General features: G+C 45.8%; 1 protein-coding gene across 3 annotated transcripts in view; it reads left to right on the top strand.

Annotated features, from left to right (window-relative positions):
- The window catches only part of UNC13B (unc-13 homolog B), a 393,995-nt gene that overhangs the window by 315,577 nt on the left and 55,219 nt on the right, over positions 1-23,199 (top strand). For all 3 annotated transcript variants that reach the window (XM_077816579.1, XM_077816578.1, XM_077816577.1), the window contains 5 exons: positions 5,131-5,257; positions 14,210-14,306; positions 15,086-15,229; positions 15,866-15,943; positions 19,568-19,645. In XM_077816579.1, the coding sequence (XP_077672705.1) occupies positions 5,131-5,257; positions 14,210-14,306; positions 15,086-15,229; positions 15,866-15,943; positions 19,568-19,645 (524 nt within the window). The remainder of the gene's footprint in view (positions 1-5,130; positions 5,258-14,209; positions 14,307-15,085; positions 15,230-15,865; positions 15,944-19,567; positions 19,646-23,199) is intronic.

The following is a 23,199-nucleotide window of genomic DNA, read 5'->3' as shown; positions in this document are numbered from 1 at the left end:
CTATAACCGGAGGTTCTTTGAGATGTGAGGCCCCATCTGTATTCTGCTACCTGCCCTCCATCCCCTCTGCTGCGGATCTGATCAGATTTGCGGTTAGAAGAGGAACTGAGAGGGTGTCGACCCGCCCTGCTGCTTATACCCTCACCCAGGAGCACGAGGAGATTCACTGCGCACATGTGGGCCAACAGACACTGCTTGCTAAAATCTCCAGACTCAGGTGCGTGGTGTGCCTGTGTAGCCACATGTGGAATACAGAAAGGGGCTGCACATCCCGAAGAACCTCCAATTACAGTAAGTAACCTCCACTTAAAATGTGTGCGTTGGCTGTTTTTGTCAAATTTCTACTGCTCTGGGATCACCAGGGGCCTTGCCTGAGACATTGTATCCATTGAGATCACAGGGTTTAAGAGGTGTTCCTCTTGCCCTGTTGCGCTCCCTGTTTTGGTTGAGTTTGAGGAGGGGTCTGAGCCAAGATGTGACATCCCAAGTCACTTGTAAAAGTGCCCAGTAAGGAAATGGCAAAATGGCTTAGGATCCATATTCTTCCAGTGGAACCTAACATAGTCAGGTCAGTCCTATTTGTGGGGTTGCCCCGTGGAACTGTCTGGCAGACCCCCATAACCCCTCTGAAGGATCTGCTGGAAGAGATGTTGCATTACTCAGACCTGTCTAGCATTTCCAATATTCTCTCCAGAACTGTCATCTCTTCAGTACTGATGACAAGTTCCCAGCTCCGGGAAGACCTGTTTTGGGGTCCGATTAATGCTATACTTGGATCCAGGGATCACTGGTCCCTGCTGGATCTGAGGTGGGTGCTGTTGTTTTCTCAGTTCCAAGGTGGTGGGTGCCATGTCATTTTTATGCAGCGCCACCTTGGTGAGTTTTTTGGGCAGACAGCTTCAGAGTTCAAGCCCCATTCAGGTTTTACTCCACATAGTTTCTGAGTACTTTGGTGTTCGTCCCTTTGGGCCTCCGCGTCTTGGGTCAGCAGCTCCTCTTAAATGCCGGTAGGGGGTCCTGCTCCGTGGGCAGTCTTCTCCAACAGAAAAGCAAAGGGTCCTTGGGAGTCCTTTGGCTGCCTCCACTGGAACCTCAGGATCAGCAGTTATTTACTCCTGGGGACATTCTGCTCCAAAACATTAAAAATTCTGTGCACAATATTTTAAAATTCTGCAAGTTTTATTTGTCAGTAAATAAATGCAGAGGCTCCCGCATGACAGTGGGGAGCACAGACCACTGGCTGCACGAAGGTTGGAGATCACTGTGCAGCCTTTCCACCCCTCACTCCGGGGACACGGACTCAGTGGTGAGGCTACACCCAACCCTGACACAGCACAAGACCTGTGCCTGCCCCAGAAATATCCTGGGGCACCTGTGCCAGGTGCAGCTGGTGTGGTGCAGGCAGGATCCAAGTGTGGAGGGGCTCAGTGTGGGGGGATCCAGGTGTGGGGTGAGAGGATTCTGTGTGGGACAACCTGGATGCAGGCAGCTCAGTGGGGGGTGGTCTAGGCATGTGTGTGGGGGGGGTATCTGTATACACAGAGGCTCTTTGGGGCGGGTTTCAGGTGCTGGGGCAATGGGACTCGGCAGGGGTTTCCAGGTGAAAGTGGTTGGCCCTCAGCTGTGGGGGTCTCAGAGGGGGGCTGGGTGTTGTGGGGGGCTGGGTGCAGCTAATTGGGGTCAATGGCATGGGGATCTGGATGTGAGGGCTCAGGGGGGTGGGGCTCAAAAGGGTGGGGGGTTATGTGCAGGGAGCTCAGTGGGGGGTGGTCTAGGTGCAGGGGTGGGTGTCCAAAGGCAGGGGATCTGGATGCAGGATGCTCCAAATGCAGGGGTTGAGGTTCAGTGGGGTGGGGTTCGGGTCTGGAGGGCTAGGAGGGTTCTGGATGTACAGGGTGCGGCTTGGCAGGGGTGTCTGCATATGGGAGGTCCGGATGTGTGGGGGTTGGGCAGATGGGGGAGCAGCTCCCTGTACAGTGACCCGTCCCCCACAGCTGAGGAGTGATGGGAGCAGGAAGCAGGGAGGATGCAGAGCTTCCTGCAGCTCAGGGAGGTTTCTGGGGGTGAGTCTGACACAGCCCCAGCCACTCCTTCCAGGGGAAGAGGAAGTCCTGTTCTCTCCTGCCTCCAGCCTAGCCAGCACTAGGAGCTGATCCCGGCTCAGGCTAGGAGCCACTGGCTGGGCTGTCACCAGCCCTGTGGTGATTTACCTCTCCGCTGGCTGCTCTGGGTGCCTGAAACAATGTACCTGCGCAGCTAGGGAGTGGTGCATGACTGCTCTTGCAGCTTCCCTTTGCTTCCCTGTCAGAAAGTCATTTTTCTGTGGGGAAGCAAAGAAATCTGCAGGGGACATGAATTCTGCACATGCGCAGTGGCGCAGAATTCCCACAGGAGTAGTAGTTCCACATGGTGTGGACTCAGACGCTTTTCTGACAGAAAAACAGCAGGATATAACTTGTGCCATGCCTACCTTGTGCGGGCTTTCCTTGCACCTTCCTCAGAAACAGCAGGAGATAGAAGACTCAGTTAGATGGACAACTGGTCTGATCCATTGTGGCTGTTCTATGTTCCTGTGCTGAAGGTCTAATTTTTGTTTGCCAGGAGTGTCTCAGAGCTGTAAGTCCTGATGGCCAACACCTTATGCTGTGTATTGTGCAAAGACAAGGTGATACCTAGGCCTCCCCCCAAACTTCTGACTAAAATGTATCAGATTTTCTTTTTTCAGAGTAGCGGCCATGTTAGTCTGTATTTGCAAAAAGAAAAGGAGTACTTGTGGCATCCTAAAACTAACCAATTTATTTGAGCATAAGCTTTCCTGAGCTACAGCATCTGATGAAGTGAGCTGTAGCTCACGAAAGCTTATGCTCAAATAAATTTGTTAGATTTTCTTTGATCAGTCTGTCTCATGGCCTGTGCTTTTCCCATAGCCACATATCCATCTTTCATAGGGGAGGTAACACATCTTGCATCTCAAGCACTACTGACCTCTACTTTGACAGGGCTTGTCATTTAGAAAGTTGTATGGTCTCCTTGTCACCTGTGGAGAAAAACTTACTGCTCAAGCCAATTCATCTCAAATGCATCCAGTTGTGTTATAAGCTGGTAGCTGCTCCTATGGAAGAATGACTCTCTGCTCTGTGAAGTAGGGCGATGGCAACCCCTGTAGTGCTCCACGTCAAAATGAACAAAGTGTTGATTGTCCACTGATTTCCCTCCTCTCACTAGAGGCACGGAGTGCATACTTGTGTCTCTTTCCAACTCCAGTCTGACTGCTAAACCCCCTACATATGTCTTTACTTCTGCACTTACTACTGAGAGAGGCCAGTAGGTCAGATACTCTGAGGTGGGGCTCCTATCCTCCTTAGGCACTAAGGATATCATAGCTTCATTAAGCTAAGGCATATCTACATAAGCAATTAGACTATGGGAGGTTAAGTCTGCCCCGCACTTACCTGCTGCAGTCTAACTACTGTCCACATGTCCACTCCTACTCTGACACGTGTTAACAATTTGTTAATGCACTTTCAGCTGGTCCCATTTCAAAGAGACTAGCTCAAAGTGCTCTTATAAACTATTAACGCACATCAGCTGGTGCACGTGGACCATTATGCTGCAGCAGGCTGGGGCAGGGTAAATTCCTATCTCAGCTTGCCAAGTGCTCGTGTAGACAAGCTCTAACATACAGTGATGCTCTTTTTCTTCACTTCCAAGAAAAACGTCACTTGGAGTGAACGGGTCACATATGTGTATAAAGTTTGGCCATCAAACCAACTGTGGCATTGGGAAAACTCAGATCCAGGGAAATCTCTGCAGCTTGGACCCACCTCAAATAAAACCCAGTAAGAGGCTTCCAAATGCAGCAGGTGTCCCTTTGGAAAGAGGATTGGACTCATGGACTCGGTGGTGGTTAAAACAAAGCACCAGTCTGATAAAGAAGTATCTTTCATAATATCCCAGAAGGGAATAGGGATGTTTCTGGCGGCTGAGTTTTCCAAGATGTAGCAAAATCTCTCATCACTTGCTAGTGAAAGTAAGTGGTAATGGTGGAACCTCTCTAAAAACAAGTGATGTAAGAACACATTTAACTACGAAGACAAAGCTCAAGGATAAGTTAAAGTATAGGCAGGTTGTTTCCCACTCAAGGCTTGACAAGCAGGCAGGTCTGCCTTAAAAGCAATTGACTGCTTTATGGGCAGCCCGTATAAAGAATTTGGGGGTGGGGGCGTAAAATGATCATAATGGCCCAACCCCAGGGAGCAGGTGACCCGGGGCCTTCTGCACCAGTCCGGCTGGAAATGCTGGGAGGAGGGAATTGCTGATTGAGTCCTGGGCAGATGAGGGTACAAGCAGGGCAGCTGAGAACATTTCCTTAGCCCCTATGACTTGTGGAGCTGACTTTGTGCCACCGCAGAATGGTGGAGATACAAAGGAAGAGAGTTGCTTCCTCATGAGGCATCCTTCCTGCACCAGCAAGAACTGTGTTTTCCTGATGATGAAGTGTCCCCAGTGCACTGAGCCAGCAGTGGCCTCCTAGTCCTTCACCTCTGCTCTGCAGAGACTGAGCCAGCTGAGTCTGGGAGGCAAAAGATGCATGTGCTGTAGTGATGAAAATGCCTAGCAGAGCCCCTGTAGAAATCCACACCTACTCCATACTAGGACATCACTAACAAATGAAGATACGGAACTTAACTCTCTCTGCTCTCCTCTCTTGGAGGCTGCAAGATAGTATATTTGTTACCACCATTTAAATCTAGGAGAACCCAAATGCCATCTCTAGGAATTGTATTATTTCTTTCTTAGGACGACAAAATCCAGAGCATCTAATGTGAAGAGGAGGACAGGCCATAAGAAATCATTCTCCTCTTATTGTCATGACAACAGAAATTCTTCTATTTTTGAAGTGTTAGATGGAGCTGTGCAAAATTACTCCAGAACTCAACCTGCTGATCTGCAAAGAACCCCCAAATGCTGTAGAAATCCTAACTGCTGAAATGTCATAGCATTATAGGCATACCTCATGCACCAGTACCTTAGCACATTGCAGATGTGTTGTACGCAACCCTGCTGTGACCAGTGCAGCTGGAATAATGCTAATTTAACATACCTGACTGCTTGTTTTCTTCCCAACAGATCATGAGAAGCACAGACTATGTAAAAGTGCAGACTATATGAATTTGCACTTCAAAGTGAAATGGCTGTACAATGAGTATGTTCGCAATCTGCCTGCCTTCAAGGGGAAAGTGCCCGACTATCCAGCGTAAGTCAGTTGTATTCTCTGTTATAAATTCCATTTCTTGCCCCATCTCACACCTTCCTTAGGGTGATCTTTCTGCTTTACCTTAGTCTTCCTACCTTTCCGATCTTTACTGCCTCTACACTTGTTTCTGACCATACCGAAAGCATACTAGCCTTCTCTCAGCTATTCTTGCTATTGGTCTTTCTCCTCCTTACATACGTGATTGTTTCATCTCATTGTACAGTATGTCTCAACTCAGTCTCAAGAGCCAAAGTATTTAGCAGAGGGTTGGACCTTGGGATCTAGGTTTGATTTGGGGGCATTTCTATGGCATGCTTACAATCTGTGATCTGGTTACATTGGGGTGGGCCTTGTAATTTTGACTCTGTAATCAACGGTTAAACGGCAAATGCTCTGTCTTATCAAACCTTGGCTTCCAAGCACTGTCTGAGTGGCCACACCAAGTTCCTGCCAGAAGCTGGAGCTGCTGCTAGGGGCTGCCGCCTTTTTTTTTTTTTTTTTTTTTTTTAAATAGGCACCATCCTTAGTAAAGCAGTGCTGGTGTCTTTAGATTAGACTCCAATAATGGCACCTTCCCTGAGCAAGGCGCTCACTTAGGTCCTCGCCGCCCTGGAGCAATTCCGCCCCACTTCCTGTTCTGATGCCTTTTCTCTTTAGTAGAGGTTGCAAAGGGTCTGACTTGAATAATTTGTTTTCTGGGGTTGATTTACAGGGTGAGCAGGCCCATCCTGCTGATATCAATCTGTCCCGCAAAGGGCAGAGCTGGTTCAGTGCAAGCTCACCTTGGGAGAATCCCATGTGTTTCAGCATGAAATACTGCATTCAACAAAGGGCAAAGCAGAGAGCCTGGATCACATGGTCTATATCCAGGGAGGCCAGTGAGGATCAGAGTTATACAGTGTGTCTGTCCTGCCCTTTAATATGGAGCTGTAGTTGCTGGTGACTACAGGTCCCAGATTGCAATAATCAACCTTGTCCTGAGCAACCTGGCCTGTTGCTGCGGCTTGTAGCTGCTGCGCAACACCAAGGAATTAAAAATAAGGGCATGTGCCATCTAAGCTGTATTATTAAAATTAGGCATGGCCCTTGGGCTCCTAGCAAGTTGTCAGCGCAGCTCTCAGGTGAACATAATTTGAGCATGCCTGATCTACAGGGCTTCTCTCGAATTTGGGACACCTGATATAATAACCAGTTTGAACTGTGGGCCTTGGGAACAGATCAGCAAAGCAATGAGAGGCTGCATGGTCACGTGGACAGGAGGCTGGCCTGGTTTCCTTTCTTGGCTCTGCTTCTGAGTCAGCGAAGGCAGTCACTTGATTTCTCTGTATTGTGTCTTAGTTTACAGATCTGTAAAATAATGATAATGATGCTTAGCTATTTTCCTAAGGAGCTCTGCGATCTATGGGTGAAAAATGTGACCGGAGTGTCACTAAGCAGTAATATTCAATGATCTAACCTGCTGGCTTTGTCTGTGCGGTATCTCTCTATAGAGTTCCTAGTGCCCTGGTGTATGTGCAGTCTCCAGTAACCTCTGCTGCTGATCAGTGCTAATATTGAACATTAAGCATGTAACCAAACACATCTAATGACTATTTCAACCATCTCCCTTACCTGTCTGCGCTCCTACGCCCACCCCTTCAAAAATACCACTGGGGCTAACCGTAGCAATGAGTTAGTTTCTATTTTATGAAATGCAAGTTCATTAAATACAGAAGATACTTAAAATTCTCTGCTTCAGCTTCAAACCTAGTAAACTCTTTGAGACCAGTCAAAACTCCACTATCCAGAGAGCCAACTCTTACGCCTCAGAATGGACAGGAGACAGAGCTCAGACCCATTTGCCTTTCCCATACCTGGCAGTGGGGGAGAACCCTTTCTGAGTGATCCATTTCTGATGGCCTTGAGGTTGGGTTGAAAATAAAGTCAAGGTTTCTAAGTGCTGACTCTTAAACCTGTCACTCCCCTTGCTTTCAATAGTCCAGCATCAGTTTCTGAAACTGGGTAGAAATGCAGCCAGCAGTTGAGCATTAGAGCTTCCTCTTGTCCATCACAGAAGTCAGCGGAAAGATGGAAGATGTTAATTCCCAAAAGCATGAACTTCTTATTCTTTTCAGAGTAACAGCCGTGTTAGTCTGTATTCGCAAAAAGAAAAGGAGTACTTGTGGCACCTTAGAGACTAACCAATTTATTTGAGCATGAGCTTTCGTGAGCTACAGCTCACTTCATCAGATGCATACCGTGGAAACTGCAGCAGACTTTATATATACACAGAGAATATGAAACAATACCTCCTCCCACCCCACTGTCCTGCTGGTAATAGCTTATCTAAAGTAATCTTTAGATAAACTAAAGTAATCTAAGATTACTTTAGATAAGCTATTACCAGCAGGACAGTGGGGTGGGAGGAGGTATTGTTTCATATTCTCTGTGTATATATAAAGTCTGCTGCAGTTTCCACGGTATGCATCTGATGAAGTGAGCTGTAGCTCACGAAAGCTCATGCTCAAATAAATTGGTTAGTCTCTAAGGTGCCACAAGTACTCCTTTTCTTCTTATTCTTTGTCCTTTCAAAATGCTTAATATATCATGTTTTTTTTCTAATTTATACACTTTAGTACGCATCAAGTAGTGTGATTGTACCAGAGACGAGCTCGTCTCTGGAGGTAGAAGGCATTTCTGCCTTTGATATCGTGACTTACTGTGCACGTGTTTGGCCCAATCTTGAAAACCCAGTCTGTTTTTGCCCCTGTAACTTGCATGGTCAGTTGAAAACACTGTTTAAATGTCTCAGTACCTGATGTGTGGAGGCAGCCAGGTACCTAGGCATGTAAGCCTTAATTTTGTCTGCAAAATTCTGGCCATAGAAGCAGAGACCAGGTTCAGGCCAGGCTGAAACTGCAGCCTTTTGTCTTACATTATATCTGTAACACACAACAATAGGAAATTTCCTTTCAGCCAGAAGATGCAGCTCCCATTCATGGCGTAGGAGAGCGCACTACACTGAAGAGTTGATTCCAAACCAGAACTCTCAAAAGAGCTGTAAAGACTACATGGTCAAGCCCTCCAAAGTCAGGGTGCGATGCCTCCTGCATATTCATTAGGTCAATCTGCATTGGCATTGTTACCAGACCATCATTTCCACAGGAGCTCTGCGTCACTTGCTGTGTGTGTTCATAGATTCTAAGGCCAGAGGGGACCATTATGATCATCTGGTCTGACCTCCTGTATAGCACAGGCTTGAGTGTTAGATAGTGCGAATAAGTTAAAAAGGCCACTATGGATGTAGAAGCCCTCTACACCAACATTCCACACAAAGATGGACTACAAGCCGTCAGGAACACTATCCCCGATAATGTCACGGCTAACCTGGTGGCTGAACTTTGTGACTTTGTCCTTACCCATAACTATTTCACATTTGGGGACAATGTATACCTTCAGATCAGCGGCACTGCTATGGGTACCCGCATGGCCCCACAGTATGCCAACATTTTTATGGCTGATTTAGAACAACGCTTCCTCAGCTCTCGTCCCCTAAAGCCCCTACTCTACTTGCGCTATATTGATGACATCTTCATCATCTGGACCCATGGAAAAGAAGCCCTTGAGGAATTCCACCATGATTTCAACAATTTCCATCCCACCATCAACCTCAGCCTGGTCCAGTCCACACAAGAGATCCACTTCCTGGACACTACAGTGCTAATAAACAATGGTCACATAAACACCACCCTATACCGGAAACCCACTGACCGCTATTCCTACCTGCATGCCTCCAGCTTTCACCCTGACCACACCACACGATCCATCGTCTACAGCCAAGCTCTGCGATACAACCGCATTTGCTCCAACCCCTCAGACAGAGACAAACACCTACAAGATCTCTGTCAAGCTTTCTTACAACTACAATACCCACCTGCGGAAGTAAAGAAACAGATTGATAGAGCCAGAAGAGTTCCCAGAAGTTACCTACTACAGGACAGGCCTAACAAAGAAAATAACAGAACGCCACTAGCCGTCACCTTCAGCCCCCAACTAAAACCCCTCCAACGCATTATTAAGGATCTACAACCTATCCTAAAGGATGACCCAACACTCTCACAAATCTTGGGAGACAGGCCAGTCCTTGCCTACAGACAGCCCCGCAACCTGAAGCAAATACTCACCAACAACCACATACCACACAACAGAACCACTAACCCAGGAACTTATCCTTGCAACAAAGCCCGTTGCCAATTGTGCCCACATATCTATTCAGGGGACACCATCACAGGGCCTAATAACATCAGCCACACTATCAGAGGCTCGTTCACCTGCACATCCACCAATGTGATTTATGCCATCATGTGCCAGCAATGCCCCTCTGCCATGTACATTGGTCAAACTGGACAGTCTCTACGTAAAAGAATAAATGGACACAAATCAGATGTCAAGAATTATAACATTCATAAACCAGTCGGAGAACACTTCAATCTCTCTGGTCACGCAATCACAGACATGAAGGTCGCTATCTTAAAACAAAAAAACTTCAAATCCAGACTCCAGCGAGAAACTGCTGAATTGGAATTCATTTGCAAACTGGATACTATTAATTTAGGCTTAAATAGAGACTGGGAGTGGCTAAGTCATTATGCAAGGTAGCCTATTTCCTCTTGTTTTTTCCTCCCCCCCCCCCCCAGATGTTCTGGTTTAACTTGGATTTAAACTTGGAGAGTGGTCAGTTTGGACGAGCTATTACCAGCAGGAGAGTGAGTCTGTGTGTGTATGGGGGTGGGTTTTTGGAGGGGGGTGAGGGAGTGAGAGAACCTGGATTTGTGCAGGAAATGGCCTAACTTCATTATCATGCACATTGTGTAAAGAGTTGTCACTTTGGATGGGCTATCACCAGCAGGAGAGTGAATTTGTGTGGGGGGGTGGAGGGTGAGAAAACCTTGATTTGTGCTGGAAATGGCCTAACCTGACGATTACTTTAGATAAGCTATTACCAGCAGGACAGCGGGGTGGGAGGAGGTATTGTTTCATATTCTCTGTGTATATATAAAGTCTGCTGCAGTTTCCACGGTATGTATCTGATGAAGTGAGCTGTAGCTCACGAAAGCTCATGCTCAAATAAACTGGTTAGTCTCTAAGGTGCCACAAGTACTCCTTTTCTTTTTGCGAATACAGACTAACACGGCTGTTACTCTGAAACCTGTTAAAAAGGTGTGGCAATTTCTTTTAGATCACTTATTAAAACAGGCAGGAAGAGGAAGGCAATTGCTCTCTACCAAACAATATGTAAAAATGTGTCTATGAAATTAATTAATTTTAAAATAATTTTGTTGATAAATGTAAAGTAATGCACATTGGAAAAAATAACCCCAACTATACATACAATATGATGGGGGGCTAATTTAGCTACAACTAATCGGGAGAAAGATCTTGGAGTCATCGTGGATAGTTCTCTGAAGACGTCCATGCAGTGCGCAGCGGCAGTCAAAAAAGCAAACGGAATGGTAGGAATCATTAAAAAAGGGATAGAGAATAAGATGGAGAATATCTTATTGCCCTTATATATATCCATGGTACATCCACATCTTGAATACTGTGTACAGATGCGGTCTCCTCATCTAAAAAAAGGTATACTGGCATTAGAAAAGGTTCAGAAAAGGGCAACTAAAATGATGAGGGGTTTGGAACGGGTCCCATCTGAGGAGAGATTAAAGAGGCTAGGACTTTTCAGACTGGAAAAGAGGAGACTAAGGGGGGATATGATAAAGGTCTATAAAATCATGAGTGGTGTGGAGAAAGTGAATAAGGAAAAGTTATTTTCTTGTTCCCATAATATAAGAACTAGGGGCCACCTAATGAAATTAATGGTCAGCAGGTTTAAAACAAATAAAAGGAAGTTCTTCTTCACTCAGCACACAGTCAACCTGTGGAACTCCTTTCCTGAGGAGGTTGTGAAGGCTAGGACTATAACAGGGTTTAAAAGAGAACTGGATAAATTCATGGAGGTTAAGCCCATTAATGGCCATTAGCCAGGATGGGTAAGGAATGGTGTCCCTAGCCTCTTTTGTCAGAGGTGGAGATGGATGGCAGGAGAGAGATCGCTGATCATTACCTGTTAGGTTCACTCCCTCTGGGGCACCTGGCATTGGTCACTGTCGGTAGACAGGATACTAGGCTGGATGGACCTTTGGTCTGACCCAGTATGGCCATTCTTACGTTATCCTTAATGTTCTCTTAGCATAGTTCTCTCTATGGAGTTTCTGGTGGAGGAGGGTCTTAAAAGAACCCTCCTCCCCAAAATTACCCTCCCTTTTTGCCAGGCAGTCTGGCTAGACAGCAAAACAGCTAGATGACCGTGAATTGTAAACCATTATGCTGGAAGTATTATGCGTCCCATCTATGGCGAGTGGCTTTGTGTTCTCATCACTGCGTGTGGCACACTTTCTGAAGTGCCGTTATCTCCTCCTGTGAGCGTGCAGTGAACGTCAAAGGCGCAATACGCAATGGCTGGTAAGGGATAACCAGCAGGCCGTTCTGCCGCCTTCTGTGCCATAAGCAGCAATTAGTATGTAGCAAGCAGCCTGTGTCATTCATTGAGCTGTAACTTTCTGGGGCAGTAAGCAATACAATACAGTGTGCAGCTTGCCACTCAGGAGCTCTGCAGGGAATCGGAGACTTGCTAGCTACCCTCTTATAAACTACCTCTGTTTCCTTAGTACCTGAGCTCTCTTGTAAAAAGAATGAGTCATGCCTTAAAAAGCACTATCGTTATTTAAAAACCAAACAAAACGCTCAAATCAAGAGAGTCCTGCAGCCCATGCACAAACCATGACTTTCAAAGCCTCAGAACTGCCAGGTCAAAAGCAATTTCACTGGAACATGGAAAGACCTTGTCTCTGTGAGGGAAATTTTCCCATCATTGCTAACATAGGTCAGCGTGGCTGCCAGCTCTGTTGGGTCGTGCTGGTGTAGGCAGGCTGCTGCTGGCATTTAACACTGTGTCAGTTACAATTTCCAATATTAACATGGATGTGCTGTATATGCAAAGGTGTTAGGAGTATTTAAGGCTACCCAGTATTTAAGGCTGCTCTGCCGTTGTGCGCTCGCTCTCTGTCTGTCTCGCTCTCGTGTCTCTCACGTTATTTCACATTTTTTGCTAATTCAAGCAGCCCATAATTAGCACCATTTGAATGAGCTCCATGGCCTGTTCAGAGAAGGTCGTACTCTACTGTGAAGCTCATGTAATACACTTCTTATGGATTGAATTCACACATGGGCCTTTTTTTCCCTTGTTTGTGAATGCTGTTTGGTACTATATGAAAGTGAGATTTGCTGCAGCTACAGTACTTAAATACTTACATAGAGAAGAGCTGTGCAATGAACTCTAGAGAGACATTTAATTCAGATGAAACCTTAAATGCTCTGCTGCTTCTTAAACACCACCGAAAACCTCCCCTATCTATTGTCCTGATGCTTTCAAACAGCAAGAGAATGGGGTCTGGCTAGCTCAAGGGATTGCTGATGGAATACAGATCCTTTCTCTTCCTCTTTGCTGGTTCAGATCCAGCACATCAGTCCTGGTAGCTGTCTGGTGCAGTGAGTTAAGAGTCTAGTCCAGTTCCAAGTGGATAAATGTCCCCACTTTAATTGTAAAGCTACCTCCTTGGCACAAAAGGGCACCCATTTTTAACAGGCCCAGTTTCCGGAGCCCTTTCCATCCTGCTATGCTACTCTCTCCCCTCTCCAGGATAGGAGATGGGAAAGCATGGGGGAAGCTTGTTCTCCTTTGCCCGTGTTCCACCTGTTCTTGGGATTCATGGAGCTCCACTCTAGGGTGGGTCAATCTGGACCCTTTCATATGCACTAAATTCACTTGCACTCTCACAAGAGATAAGTCACCATGTCACTGCTGATTCTGCATGTGCTGGTGTCTCCTGTGGGGATAGTATAGTGCCACCAATCGGACGTTAAGCTGTGGTTACTCAAGCGTTCTCCCAGACTGTTAACGAATTAGCATGCCAAAGAGTCTAAAAGACTGGATCCAACTTGGAGAGCAGTTGTGCCTTTGGGGGAGAGGATGCCAGGCTACCCTACGGAGGGTATGGGGCAGCAGAGAGCAGCACCAGAGTGGAGAAAACTGCCTCATCTGGGATCTGCCTCCCCCAACTCCCAAAATATGTTCCTGCACCTGGAGACAAAATGGCAGGAGGCCCAGGGAAGCCACTTCCTTCTCTCTTTCCTTATGCAATGCAGATCTGACAGTGAGAGCTGCAAGCTCACACAGCAAGCTTCTTTTCCCAAACCTGTATCCCTTAGCTTGTCCCTGGGAGCATGTGTGGTTAAATTCCTCAGAGCCACTGGTAAAATTAGTGAGCACACGGTTCTCATGGAGGGGGAGAGAGGGCTAGTAATGCAAACAGGAAAAGAGAAAAAGGAGTAAAAACATTGAAAGCAAAACCAGAACCAAGCTACTGAAGAGGGAGAGAGCATGAGCAGAGGTGGAACAGTGCAGAGGGAGAATGAACGAAGTGGGTGAAATAGTAGCAACTGTACTGAAGCCCGTGGTTATGAGGGGCCCAATCTGACAATCCAGTGCTCGGGGCGTCAGGCGAGATTGTGGCCTACTGTTCCTGCCCAGGAAGCAATGTGGGCACATGTGTCAGTACACCTGTGTGTGAGGGTGCTGCTGTCCTTCAGATCCTCCCTGGGGAAAGCCAGCTGGGCACCCGGGCAGATGATGATCAGTTTTCAGACTGGCTCGCTAGAGGGTCAACTGCTGTCTGGCAATAAATGTAACCAATAAAGCTGGGGAGAGGAAAGCCAGGATTTTTGCTGTTTTGAAGGCATTTGAATCACTGAAAGACTCATCGAGTGCTGAGAGGTGGGAATGCCACAAGATTAGTAGTTGTGACTAGGCACCGCGTTTCACACTGTAACTTGCTCTCCTTCCTCTCCCTGTGGCAGATGGTTTGAGCAGTTTGTGATGCAGTGGCTGGATGAGAATGAAGATGTTTCCCTGGAATTCCTGCATGGAGCCCTGGAAAGAGATAAGAAAGATGGGGTACGTAGCTGGATTACTGTGCCCAGGAACCAAATATTACCACAGCAAATTCAGGAGCCTGAATGCGGATGCAGCCATTTTAGCTCACTGAAGAAATGGGAATCTCCTTTATCTTGAGACTTTGTCCCCAGGTCCTCAGGAACTGTTTTAACCTAATAGGGGCTGCAGAGCAATTCATTTACAAGTGGTGCTGCTGCTAATCTGTGTCAGCAAGAGGCTTGGCATTCTCCCACATCCCCATGCCTGTGAGAGAAGTCATTGAAACACATGAATCTACGGACTTGTCTAATCGTGACAATGAAAGTGACCTTAATCCATCTGTTCTTTAACCTCACCGAGCACTCCCAGAAGGCATTGTTGTGCTGTACATAGCCTGTTTGAATGTGGATGCGAGCCCTCATTTATATTTCTCCATTTAAAAAAAAAAATTCTGTGCATTTTCGTTTCCATGTTGCTCATTAAATGAACAGGCAAACGATGCATTTCATGAAAGGTCTCAGCAGTGTAATTGCCAATCCCAGGTGCTGAGTCATGTCCCTTCCTGGTTTAGACTGCAATTGTCAAAGGGAGATAGGTCTCATAGGTCCTTGAAAATTAGGTTCCAAACTTCTTTGGGACCCTTTGAAAACGCCTTCCTTAATTCTGGGGTGAACATATTCTGCTTTGCAGCTGCCCAGTGCCCACGCAGCGGACAAAGGACAGATACCTGAGAAATACCAGCTGCCTCTCTCAAATCCGTACAAGACACTCAGAAATTACTGTGTGTGTTTTTTGTTTAGTTCCAGCAAACATCTGAGCATGCTCTATTCTCCTGCTCGGTGGTGGATGTCTTCACACAGCTCAATCAGAGCTTTGAGATCATTAAGAAGCTGGAGTGTCCAGACCCTATGATTGTTGCTCACTATATGAGGAGGTTTGCTAAGGTAACAGCACTAGCATTTAGCTCTTCATCTGCCTTCAATTGTATGGAGAACTTTAAAGAACTTTAGGGCTTCTTATTTTTGGTTTTAACCAATAAACGCTGATAAAACACCCCCTGGACAAAAAATAAAAATTTAGAAAACATTGGCATTTCTCCAGTAAACACCAGAAATGCTTACATGTATCTAAGGGCCTGTCTATGTGGAGCGATAACACACACCACAGGGGGGTGACTTCCAAAGCACACTAATGTTTTGCACATTAATTGGTCCATGTAGACCCTGCTACTGTGTACTAAAGGGTCCCTAGTGTCCTTTAACATAGTACTGTTTGAAACAGTACTACATTAAAGTGCAGTGAGGAGCATTACAAAGAGATTATTCATTACAGTATACACAAAGAGAAAGTCCTTAAAAAGTCTGATTATCAGACATCTGCATAGAACGCTCAAATTGCTTAAAAAAAAAAAAGCCACCCAAAAATGAAATTAATGAACCCTGAAGAACAGAAGCAAAGAGTTTTGAAGAATCCTGTCTACTCTAAGTTATTGGTTTGATTTTATTTTTGTTCTTCTGCAAACATCCTGCATTTCTCAGTCGAAGAGCAGAGTGTAACATCATTCACTGTTGTCTTTGCAGACAATTGGGAAAGTGCTGATGCAGTATGCTGACATTCTCTCCAAGTGCTTCCAGTCCTACTGCTCCAAGGAGAAACTAGTGAGTAACATTTGATTTCCCCCCTCCCCACCTTTAGAAACCCAGGCATCATTGAGCCGCTCTGCAATAGCTTTAAAATAGCAGGTTAAAGAGTCCTCATACTGCAGCTGGGAAGCCATAAACCGCATCATTGTTGCTCATGTCATCAAGCCCCAGGAGTTTTATGGAGCTAATTTCATTTTATAGGTGAGCAAATCAAAGTTAAGAACATAAGAAAGGCCATACTGGGTCAGACCAAAGGTCCATTCAGCCCAGTGTCCTGTCTACCGACAGTGGCCAATGCCAGGTGCCCCAGAGGGAGTGAACCTAACAGGTAATGATCCTCTCGCCTGCCATCCATCTCCACCCTCTGACAAACAGAGGCTACGGCACCATTCCTTACCCATCCTGGCTAATAGCCATTGATGGACTTAACCTCCATGAATTTATCCAGTTCTCTTTTAAACCCTGTTATAGTCCTAGCCTTCACAACCTCCTCAGGCAAGGAGTTCCACAGGTTGACTGTGTGCTGAGTGAAGAAGAACTTCCTTTTATTTGTTTTAAATCTGCTGCCCATGAATTTCATTTGGTGGCCCCTAGTTCTTATATTATGGGAACAAGTAAATAACTTTTCCTTATTCACTTTCTCCACATCACTCATGATTTTATAGACCTCTCTCATATCCCCCCTTAGTCTTCTCTTTTCCCATCTGAAAAGTCCTGGCCTCTTTAATCTCTCCTCAGATGGGACCCGTTCCAAACCCCTCATCATTTTAGTTGCCCTTTTCTGAACCTTTTCTAACGCCAGTATATCTTTTTTAGAAAAAAGAAAAGGAGGACTTGTGGCACCTTAGAGACTAACCAATTTATTTGAGCATAAGCTTTTGTGAGCTACAGCTCACTTCATCGGATGCATAAGTGAGCTACAGCTCACTTCATCGGATGCATATCTGATGAAGTGAGCTGTAGCTCACGAAAGCTTATGCTCAAATAAATTGGTTAGCCTCTAAGGTGCCACAAGTCCTCCTTTTCTTTTTGAGAATACAGACTAACACGGCTGTTGCTCTGAAACATATCTTTTTTGAGATGAGGGGACCACATCTGTACGCAGTATTCAAGATGTGGGCGTACCATGGATTTATATAAGGGGAATAAGATATTCTCCATCTTATTCTCTATCCATTTTTTAATGATTCCTAATTGGGCACTTGCTGTGTGTCAGTCCCACCACACCTATGTCAGAGGGTTTACTCTCCATTAAGGAGATGGAAATAAATATTCCAGTTGCATGCACCTTGTAGACTCTGCTGTGATCCCCTCCCTCCTCAGGCTACAGTCGCACATGGAATTATTGAGAGCAGAGATGGACCATTCCTGTCGGGCTCCATGCTTGCACAGGGTGCTTGGCCACGTGACAAGGTGATGGCCAAGGTAGACTCTGCCTGACTTGCTGGGGCTTGGGCTCTTCTCCCCATCTTTTCATTCTGAACCTGGGGAACTGCTTTTTGGCTGCTGCTATCACCTTTTTCCAGGGCCCTTTGGAGTGAGGCATCCACCCTATTGTCTAAATCTTGTTTTACAGCCATGAAAAGAAATGGGATTGGGACACTCTTTGTAGATCTTTATACTATGTCTGTATCCCATTTGGCTTTCACAAACACTTCCCAGTTTATTATCCCCTACTTAAACTAACTTGTTGTTCAACCCCATTTCTAGATCATTAATGGTGGTGGTAAATAAAACTGTGTCTGAAATCTGGATGTCTGTCACATGCTGTTCTTGACGCTCTTCTTTAATGAAGCCAGGGGAATGCTCCAGCCTTCTCCTAGCAAATGGGCTTTCTCCCTTTGTGCTCATGTAATTCAGACTCTGTCAGGACATGGCACCAGAGAAGTCACACTCCGATCACAGTGGCTGTAAACGGAGTGATCGATAAGTGCTCCAGCATTCCAGGGTCACTCGAGGCCATTAGTTGGTGTATTTTTTCCTGTGCAGTTTAATAGGTAATGCAGCTGTGTCTGCCCCAAGAGAGTGAAAGAACAAAAACAATGTTGTTCACTCAATTTTCATGTGTTTACCAAGACTTTCTCCCCTTTCTGCTGCAAGTGCTAATTGTTTATACAGGTTTCATTGTTTCTACCCATAATTATTTTCTTCAAAAGAAATAATTTCCCATCATTTTCTTGAAGTAAAGGCCACAGCATGCAAATGGCTTCCACCTGTTGTGTTCACAAATGGTTCAAATCTCCTGTAGTTTCTGAACAGTACTTGGTGCTGTACCCAACCCGGTAGCCTGCCAGGGATGCGTATAGAATTGGCATCCGTCCATGTTCGGGGAAACTTAACACTGCATTCCCTAAGTTTTTTTCTTTTGCTAATGGCACGCAAAAACAACAGTGAATTACCCCAAAGAGACTGTGAAGCCAAAATAGTCCACATCTGATCCGTGCTGGTGTGGTGGAAACCTTAGCTTAATCTCTGGAAGGAAATGCCCATTGTGTGCCCCAGCGTGTAGACATATCCATGAATGACAACAGATGGGGCTGGGACACCGCCATCCCCCAGTTCTGTTCAAGAGGGATGGTCCAAACAAGACAAGCCATTCCACTTCTGTGATCTAGAACTCAGTCAGTCTGCTAGATGCTCCTTTTCTTTAAGACCCACGTCAGTGACCTTCCTTACTTATAGATCAGGCAGGAGTTTCCCCATATATGGACAATTGGAAAGCACCCTTAGAAAATCCCTTGATTGGTAGAAGTAGGGTTTGGCAAAATATAATCCCCTATATAGAAAAGCTTCCATTCAACTGGAAGTCTGGCGCTCTCATCAGGAGTGTTACTGGCGTAGAGGATCATCATTCATGGGTGTTTGACTATTTGATCCAGTGGGGAGCTGTTCCCTTGTAGCCGGGCGGATTTGCTCATACGTCAGGGCACTTAAAACAGAAGATGCATATTGTCCCCTTCGGATTAATGCCACTTCACCATGGCCTGGCAGTTTTCTAGGTCAGATATCTGCCTCTATGATACAAATCCTCCAAACTGCTATTGGATGCTATTGTCAATTCAAATGCCTCCATGGGTACTGTGTTCAGGGGAGAGATTCTGAATGAGGCAGGCTGAGATGGATCACTGCATCCCTTCTCCCTTCAGCCCTAGCTGAGTCTCATGCTAGAGATGTTTGGGATCTGCTACATAGAGTCCCTTAATTGCAAACGGGGGAGCTTGAGCAGATAAATTTTTCCCCCTCGCTAATGCGTGAATTTCTGGGAGCGGCCACTTAGTTGTGCACCACCTCCCTTTATGATCTGTATGCAGTTCAGATCTGCACAGGTCAGAGTTGAGAGTCTGGGGGCGATATCAGAATGGACTCTTACAGGAGGGCAGCTGCCAGTTGTCTACTTGATCAGCCAATTGTCACTGGAGCAACCCCTTAACCACTGATTGGCATGTCTGCAAGCAGCTGCCCCCTTTCCTGGTTGGAAAGAGGGACTTTCCTCCTAAGCTTTGTTAGCACTGAAATCTGCCCCTGCCCTTCCTCTTCCTTTACATGCTGGGGGAAATTCTAGCCCTGGCTATGCCAGTGAAAGAACAAATAGTGTTGTCACCCTGATCAGTAACAAGACTTTGCCATTGCCTCCTTCAGCCCTGCATCCTGATGAACAACATTCAGCAGCTGAGAGTGCAGCTTGAGAAGATGTTTGAGGCCATGGGTGCTAAGGAGGTAAGAGCACTAAAATTGGCTACTTACGCCCATAACTACTGGTTTACCTAGAGCCTCCAGTAAAGATTAGGGCCCCATTGCTTTAGGTGCCAGGCTGTCAGAGTGAAAGGACAGCCCTTACCCTGAAAATCTTTGTCTAATTGAACACAACAGCAGGGTTTTCAAACAACAGACAGGAGCGGGGGGAGGACAAGGGAAGTACTAATAAGACAGTAATAAGAACATGCATTAACAGGGGCACAAGAAGATGTTTTCAAGTCTGTTTTTTAGGAATGTCGACAAACTCTCCACGTTACGGGCACAAGTCATTTTGTGCAGTGTGTAAAGGAAGGTCAGTAACTTGGTTGGGAGTAAATGACGTACATTTAATATATTCTAAAAAACGCACATGCTGTGTAATTCACCTGTCTCATTCTTTGGGTCACTAAAAAAGTGTTTGCCAAGGTAGATTTATTGCGCTGTTCCTGTGACTCTCTTGTTCAGAGTGCAGCAAGTTTCAGAGACATGAAAGAATTTTGTTTCAGTTGCTGTTTGTGAAGAGAGGATGCTCAGCTATAATGTACATCTTTTTTCCTCTCTCTCTCTCTCTCTCTTTTCATTGCTTTTCAAGACTCGGGGTGATGAAGAAAAGAACATTGATCATGTTAGGAAAAAATCTTTTGAGAGCCTCAGGGCATTTTCTTTAGCTGTGACGAGCTAGACGCTCCGCTGTCATCTGCACGCCAAGGGGAGAGTTCAGGGGTGGTGTTTCACTGAAGTGCAGTTCAACTTTTTGACTCTGCACTGTTGTTTCCAAGTCTCTCTCGTGCTTAGTGGCATAATTCTAAGAAGTGACAAATGCTTGTTTTTTTAAAAAAAAAAAAACCTGCTAAATGTTTCACCGGCTAATGCAAGGATGACAGCAAAGAGGTTTTCTTCACAGTGGAGCACAGTTCTCCTCAAACAAAATGTCCCAGCAACCCAGACTTCTGTGTTGCACGGGGTGCACCCAGCCTTGATATTACATCAGTAATGGCCACAAAGGGCCAATTTTTCAGAACAATTGCTCCCATGATTAAACGTATGTAAATAGTTTTATGAAGGCATCACTCACATGTACAAGGAACACCACTAAGAAATCAGCATTTGCCAAGTTACCCAACAGTGCTATCAGATAGCCACAGTATTTCCTTATACTTACAATGGGAAATAACATAGTATCTCAAATGGCTGGTGGTAAACTGTATTTAATGACAATATAAACTATTTCACTTAGTCTGGGTAAGATCACCCTCTGGGAAAGGTGCGTCTTTCAGCACAGAATCTCAACAATGCCTATCCCAGCACTTTCCCGGTGAGTTGAGAAATCATAGGGGGAAGTTTCAGCTTGCACCACAGGTTCACAGGAGAGTCCTGTGGCCAGCACTGGGGGTGTGCAAACCTCTGCATTTTCACACTCATTCCTAATGCTGCATAATGACTCAGCACTTCATGAGCATACAAGATCACATAAATGAAATAACAAGCGCATGTCGAACTGTTTGGTGTAAGGTACAGTGCAGTGTGTGTAACGTACTGGAGTGTTTAGGGTACATATGTTCTGCACTCCGTCTGTGGTACACTAACACTCCACCTCTGTCCAGACAGTCGGTGCTCAGGGTGCTGAGACTCTAGCTGGAACAGGAATGCAGATCTCAGCTGTGATATCACACAGCAATCATCCAGAACGAAACTACATTTATACAAAAACTCATGACCTTCCTGAGCTCCGTCTGCTGCGAGCTTCTCCCTCCCAGCCCAGCTTGTCCCTTTGCAGCATCCTCCATTGAAAGCCGCCTCCTGTAGTGACACGAAAATGGCTGAGAAACTGACACTAAACTGGGAGGAGAGGTAGATATGCTGGAGGGCAGGGATAGGATACAGAGGGACCTAGACAAATTAGAGGCTTGGGCCAAAAGAAATCTGATGAGGTTCAACAAGGACAAGTGCAGAGTCCTGCACTTAGGGCGGAAGAATCCCATGCACCGCTACAGACTAGGGACCGAATGGCTCGGCAGCAGTTCTGCAGAAAAGGATCTAGGGGTTACAGTGGACAAGAAGCTGGATATGAGTCAACAGTGTGCCCTTGTTGCCAAGAAGGCCAATGGCATTTTGGGATGTATATGTAGGGGCATAGCCAGTAGATCAAGGGACGTGATCATTCCCCTCTATTCGGCATTGGTGAGGCCTCAGCTGGAGTACTGTGTCCAGTTTTGGGCCCCACACTACAAGGATGTGGAAAAATTGGAAAGAGTCCAGCGGAGGGCACCAAAAATGATTAGGGGACTGGAACACATGACTTATGAGGAGAGGCTGAGGGAACTGGGATTGTTTAGTCTACGGAAGAGAAGAATGAGGGGGGATTTGATAGCTGCTTTCAAGTACCTGAAAGGGGGTTCCAAAGAGGATGGATCTAGACTGTTCTCAGTGGTAGAAGAGGACAGAACAAGGAGTAATGGTCTCAAGTTGCAGTGGGGGAGGTTTACGTTGGATATTAGGAAAAACTTTTTCACTAGGAGGGTGGTGAAACACTGGAATGGGTTCCCTAGGGAGGTGGTGGAATCTCCTTCCTTAGAAGTTTTTAAGGTCAGACTTGACAAAGCCCTGGCTGGGATGATTTAGTTGGGGATTGGCCCTGCTTTGAGCAGGGGGTTGGACTAGATGACCTCCTGAGGTCCCTTCCAACCCTGATATTCTATGATTCTTCAGTGGTCTCCCTGCACTGTGGGATTATACAAGGAGGAGGAGATGTGCGGGGAACTCTGGCTCAAACCCTGTGACTCACAAACCTGGGGAGAAAAAGAATGCGAATGACATGGTGAGCAACTGGAATATAGTTGACTCAATATATTAGAAAGTTTTCCTGGGAGTGAAACTCTTTGCTACATGCTGTTTGTTCACCTCATCCGCTTGCCACTGTTCACCAGAAATACTTCATTTAACTTGTGCCGAGTACCTGAAATAGCTGACCTCCCCAGGGTTTTCCTCTTGGAATGCATTTAGTACTTTTCTGCATAGATTAAAACCCTGCCAGATCCTCTGTTCCGCTAGCCTAGACTGCTTTGTTCTAGTTTATTTAGTGGCTACTCTGACAGTGATTAGTCCTGGCTGGTGAATATCAGTTAGTGAGAGGACGACTCTGAAAATAGAGATAATTATGTGCTCTGGAAATACCTCATCTTGTGCAAAGTTTTTGTCCTCTCCTTCAAGAAGGACAGTTACTTGGTGTTTACAAGAGGTGCATACAGCATCCATACTTCAAACAGTGGTTGGCACTAAAATGTAAACATTGCCCTCACTGCTGTCTAAAAAGCAATAAGAGGAGCTATTTCCCTGTAAAGAATAAGAAAATGTTACGGTGAGGTCACATCAATGCTCTCAGTAAATGTTTATTTTTGTGTGTTACCCAAGGTATTCTGGCCGAATGAAAGCACCCAGGCAGTTTTCCTGTAATTATACTAATAAATTAGGAGTTGCAGGTAGACAAATCATGGAAGTTAGGAGTTGTAGGTGGTGAGAAAGATTGAATGAATTTA

Source organism: Eretmochelys imbricata, chromosome 5, assembly GCF_965152235.1.
Source record: "Eretmochelys imbricata isolate rEreImb1 chromosome 5, rEreImb1.hap1, whole genome shotgun sequence".
NCBI lineage: Eukaryota > Metazoa > Chordata > Testudines > Cheloniidae > Eretmochelys > Eretmochelys imbricata.
The sequence above is the reverse complement of the archived record's forward strand: the minus strand, read 5'-3'. Positions and strand labels throughout refer to the sequence as shown.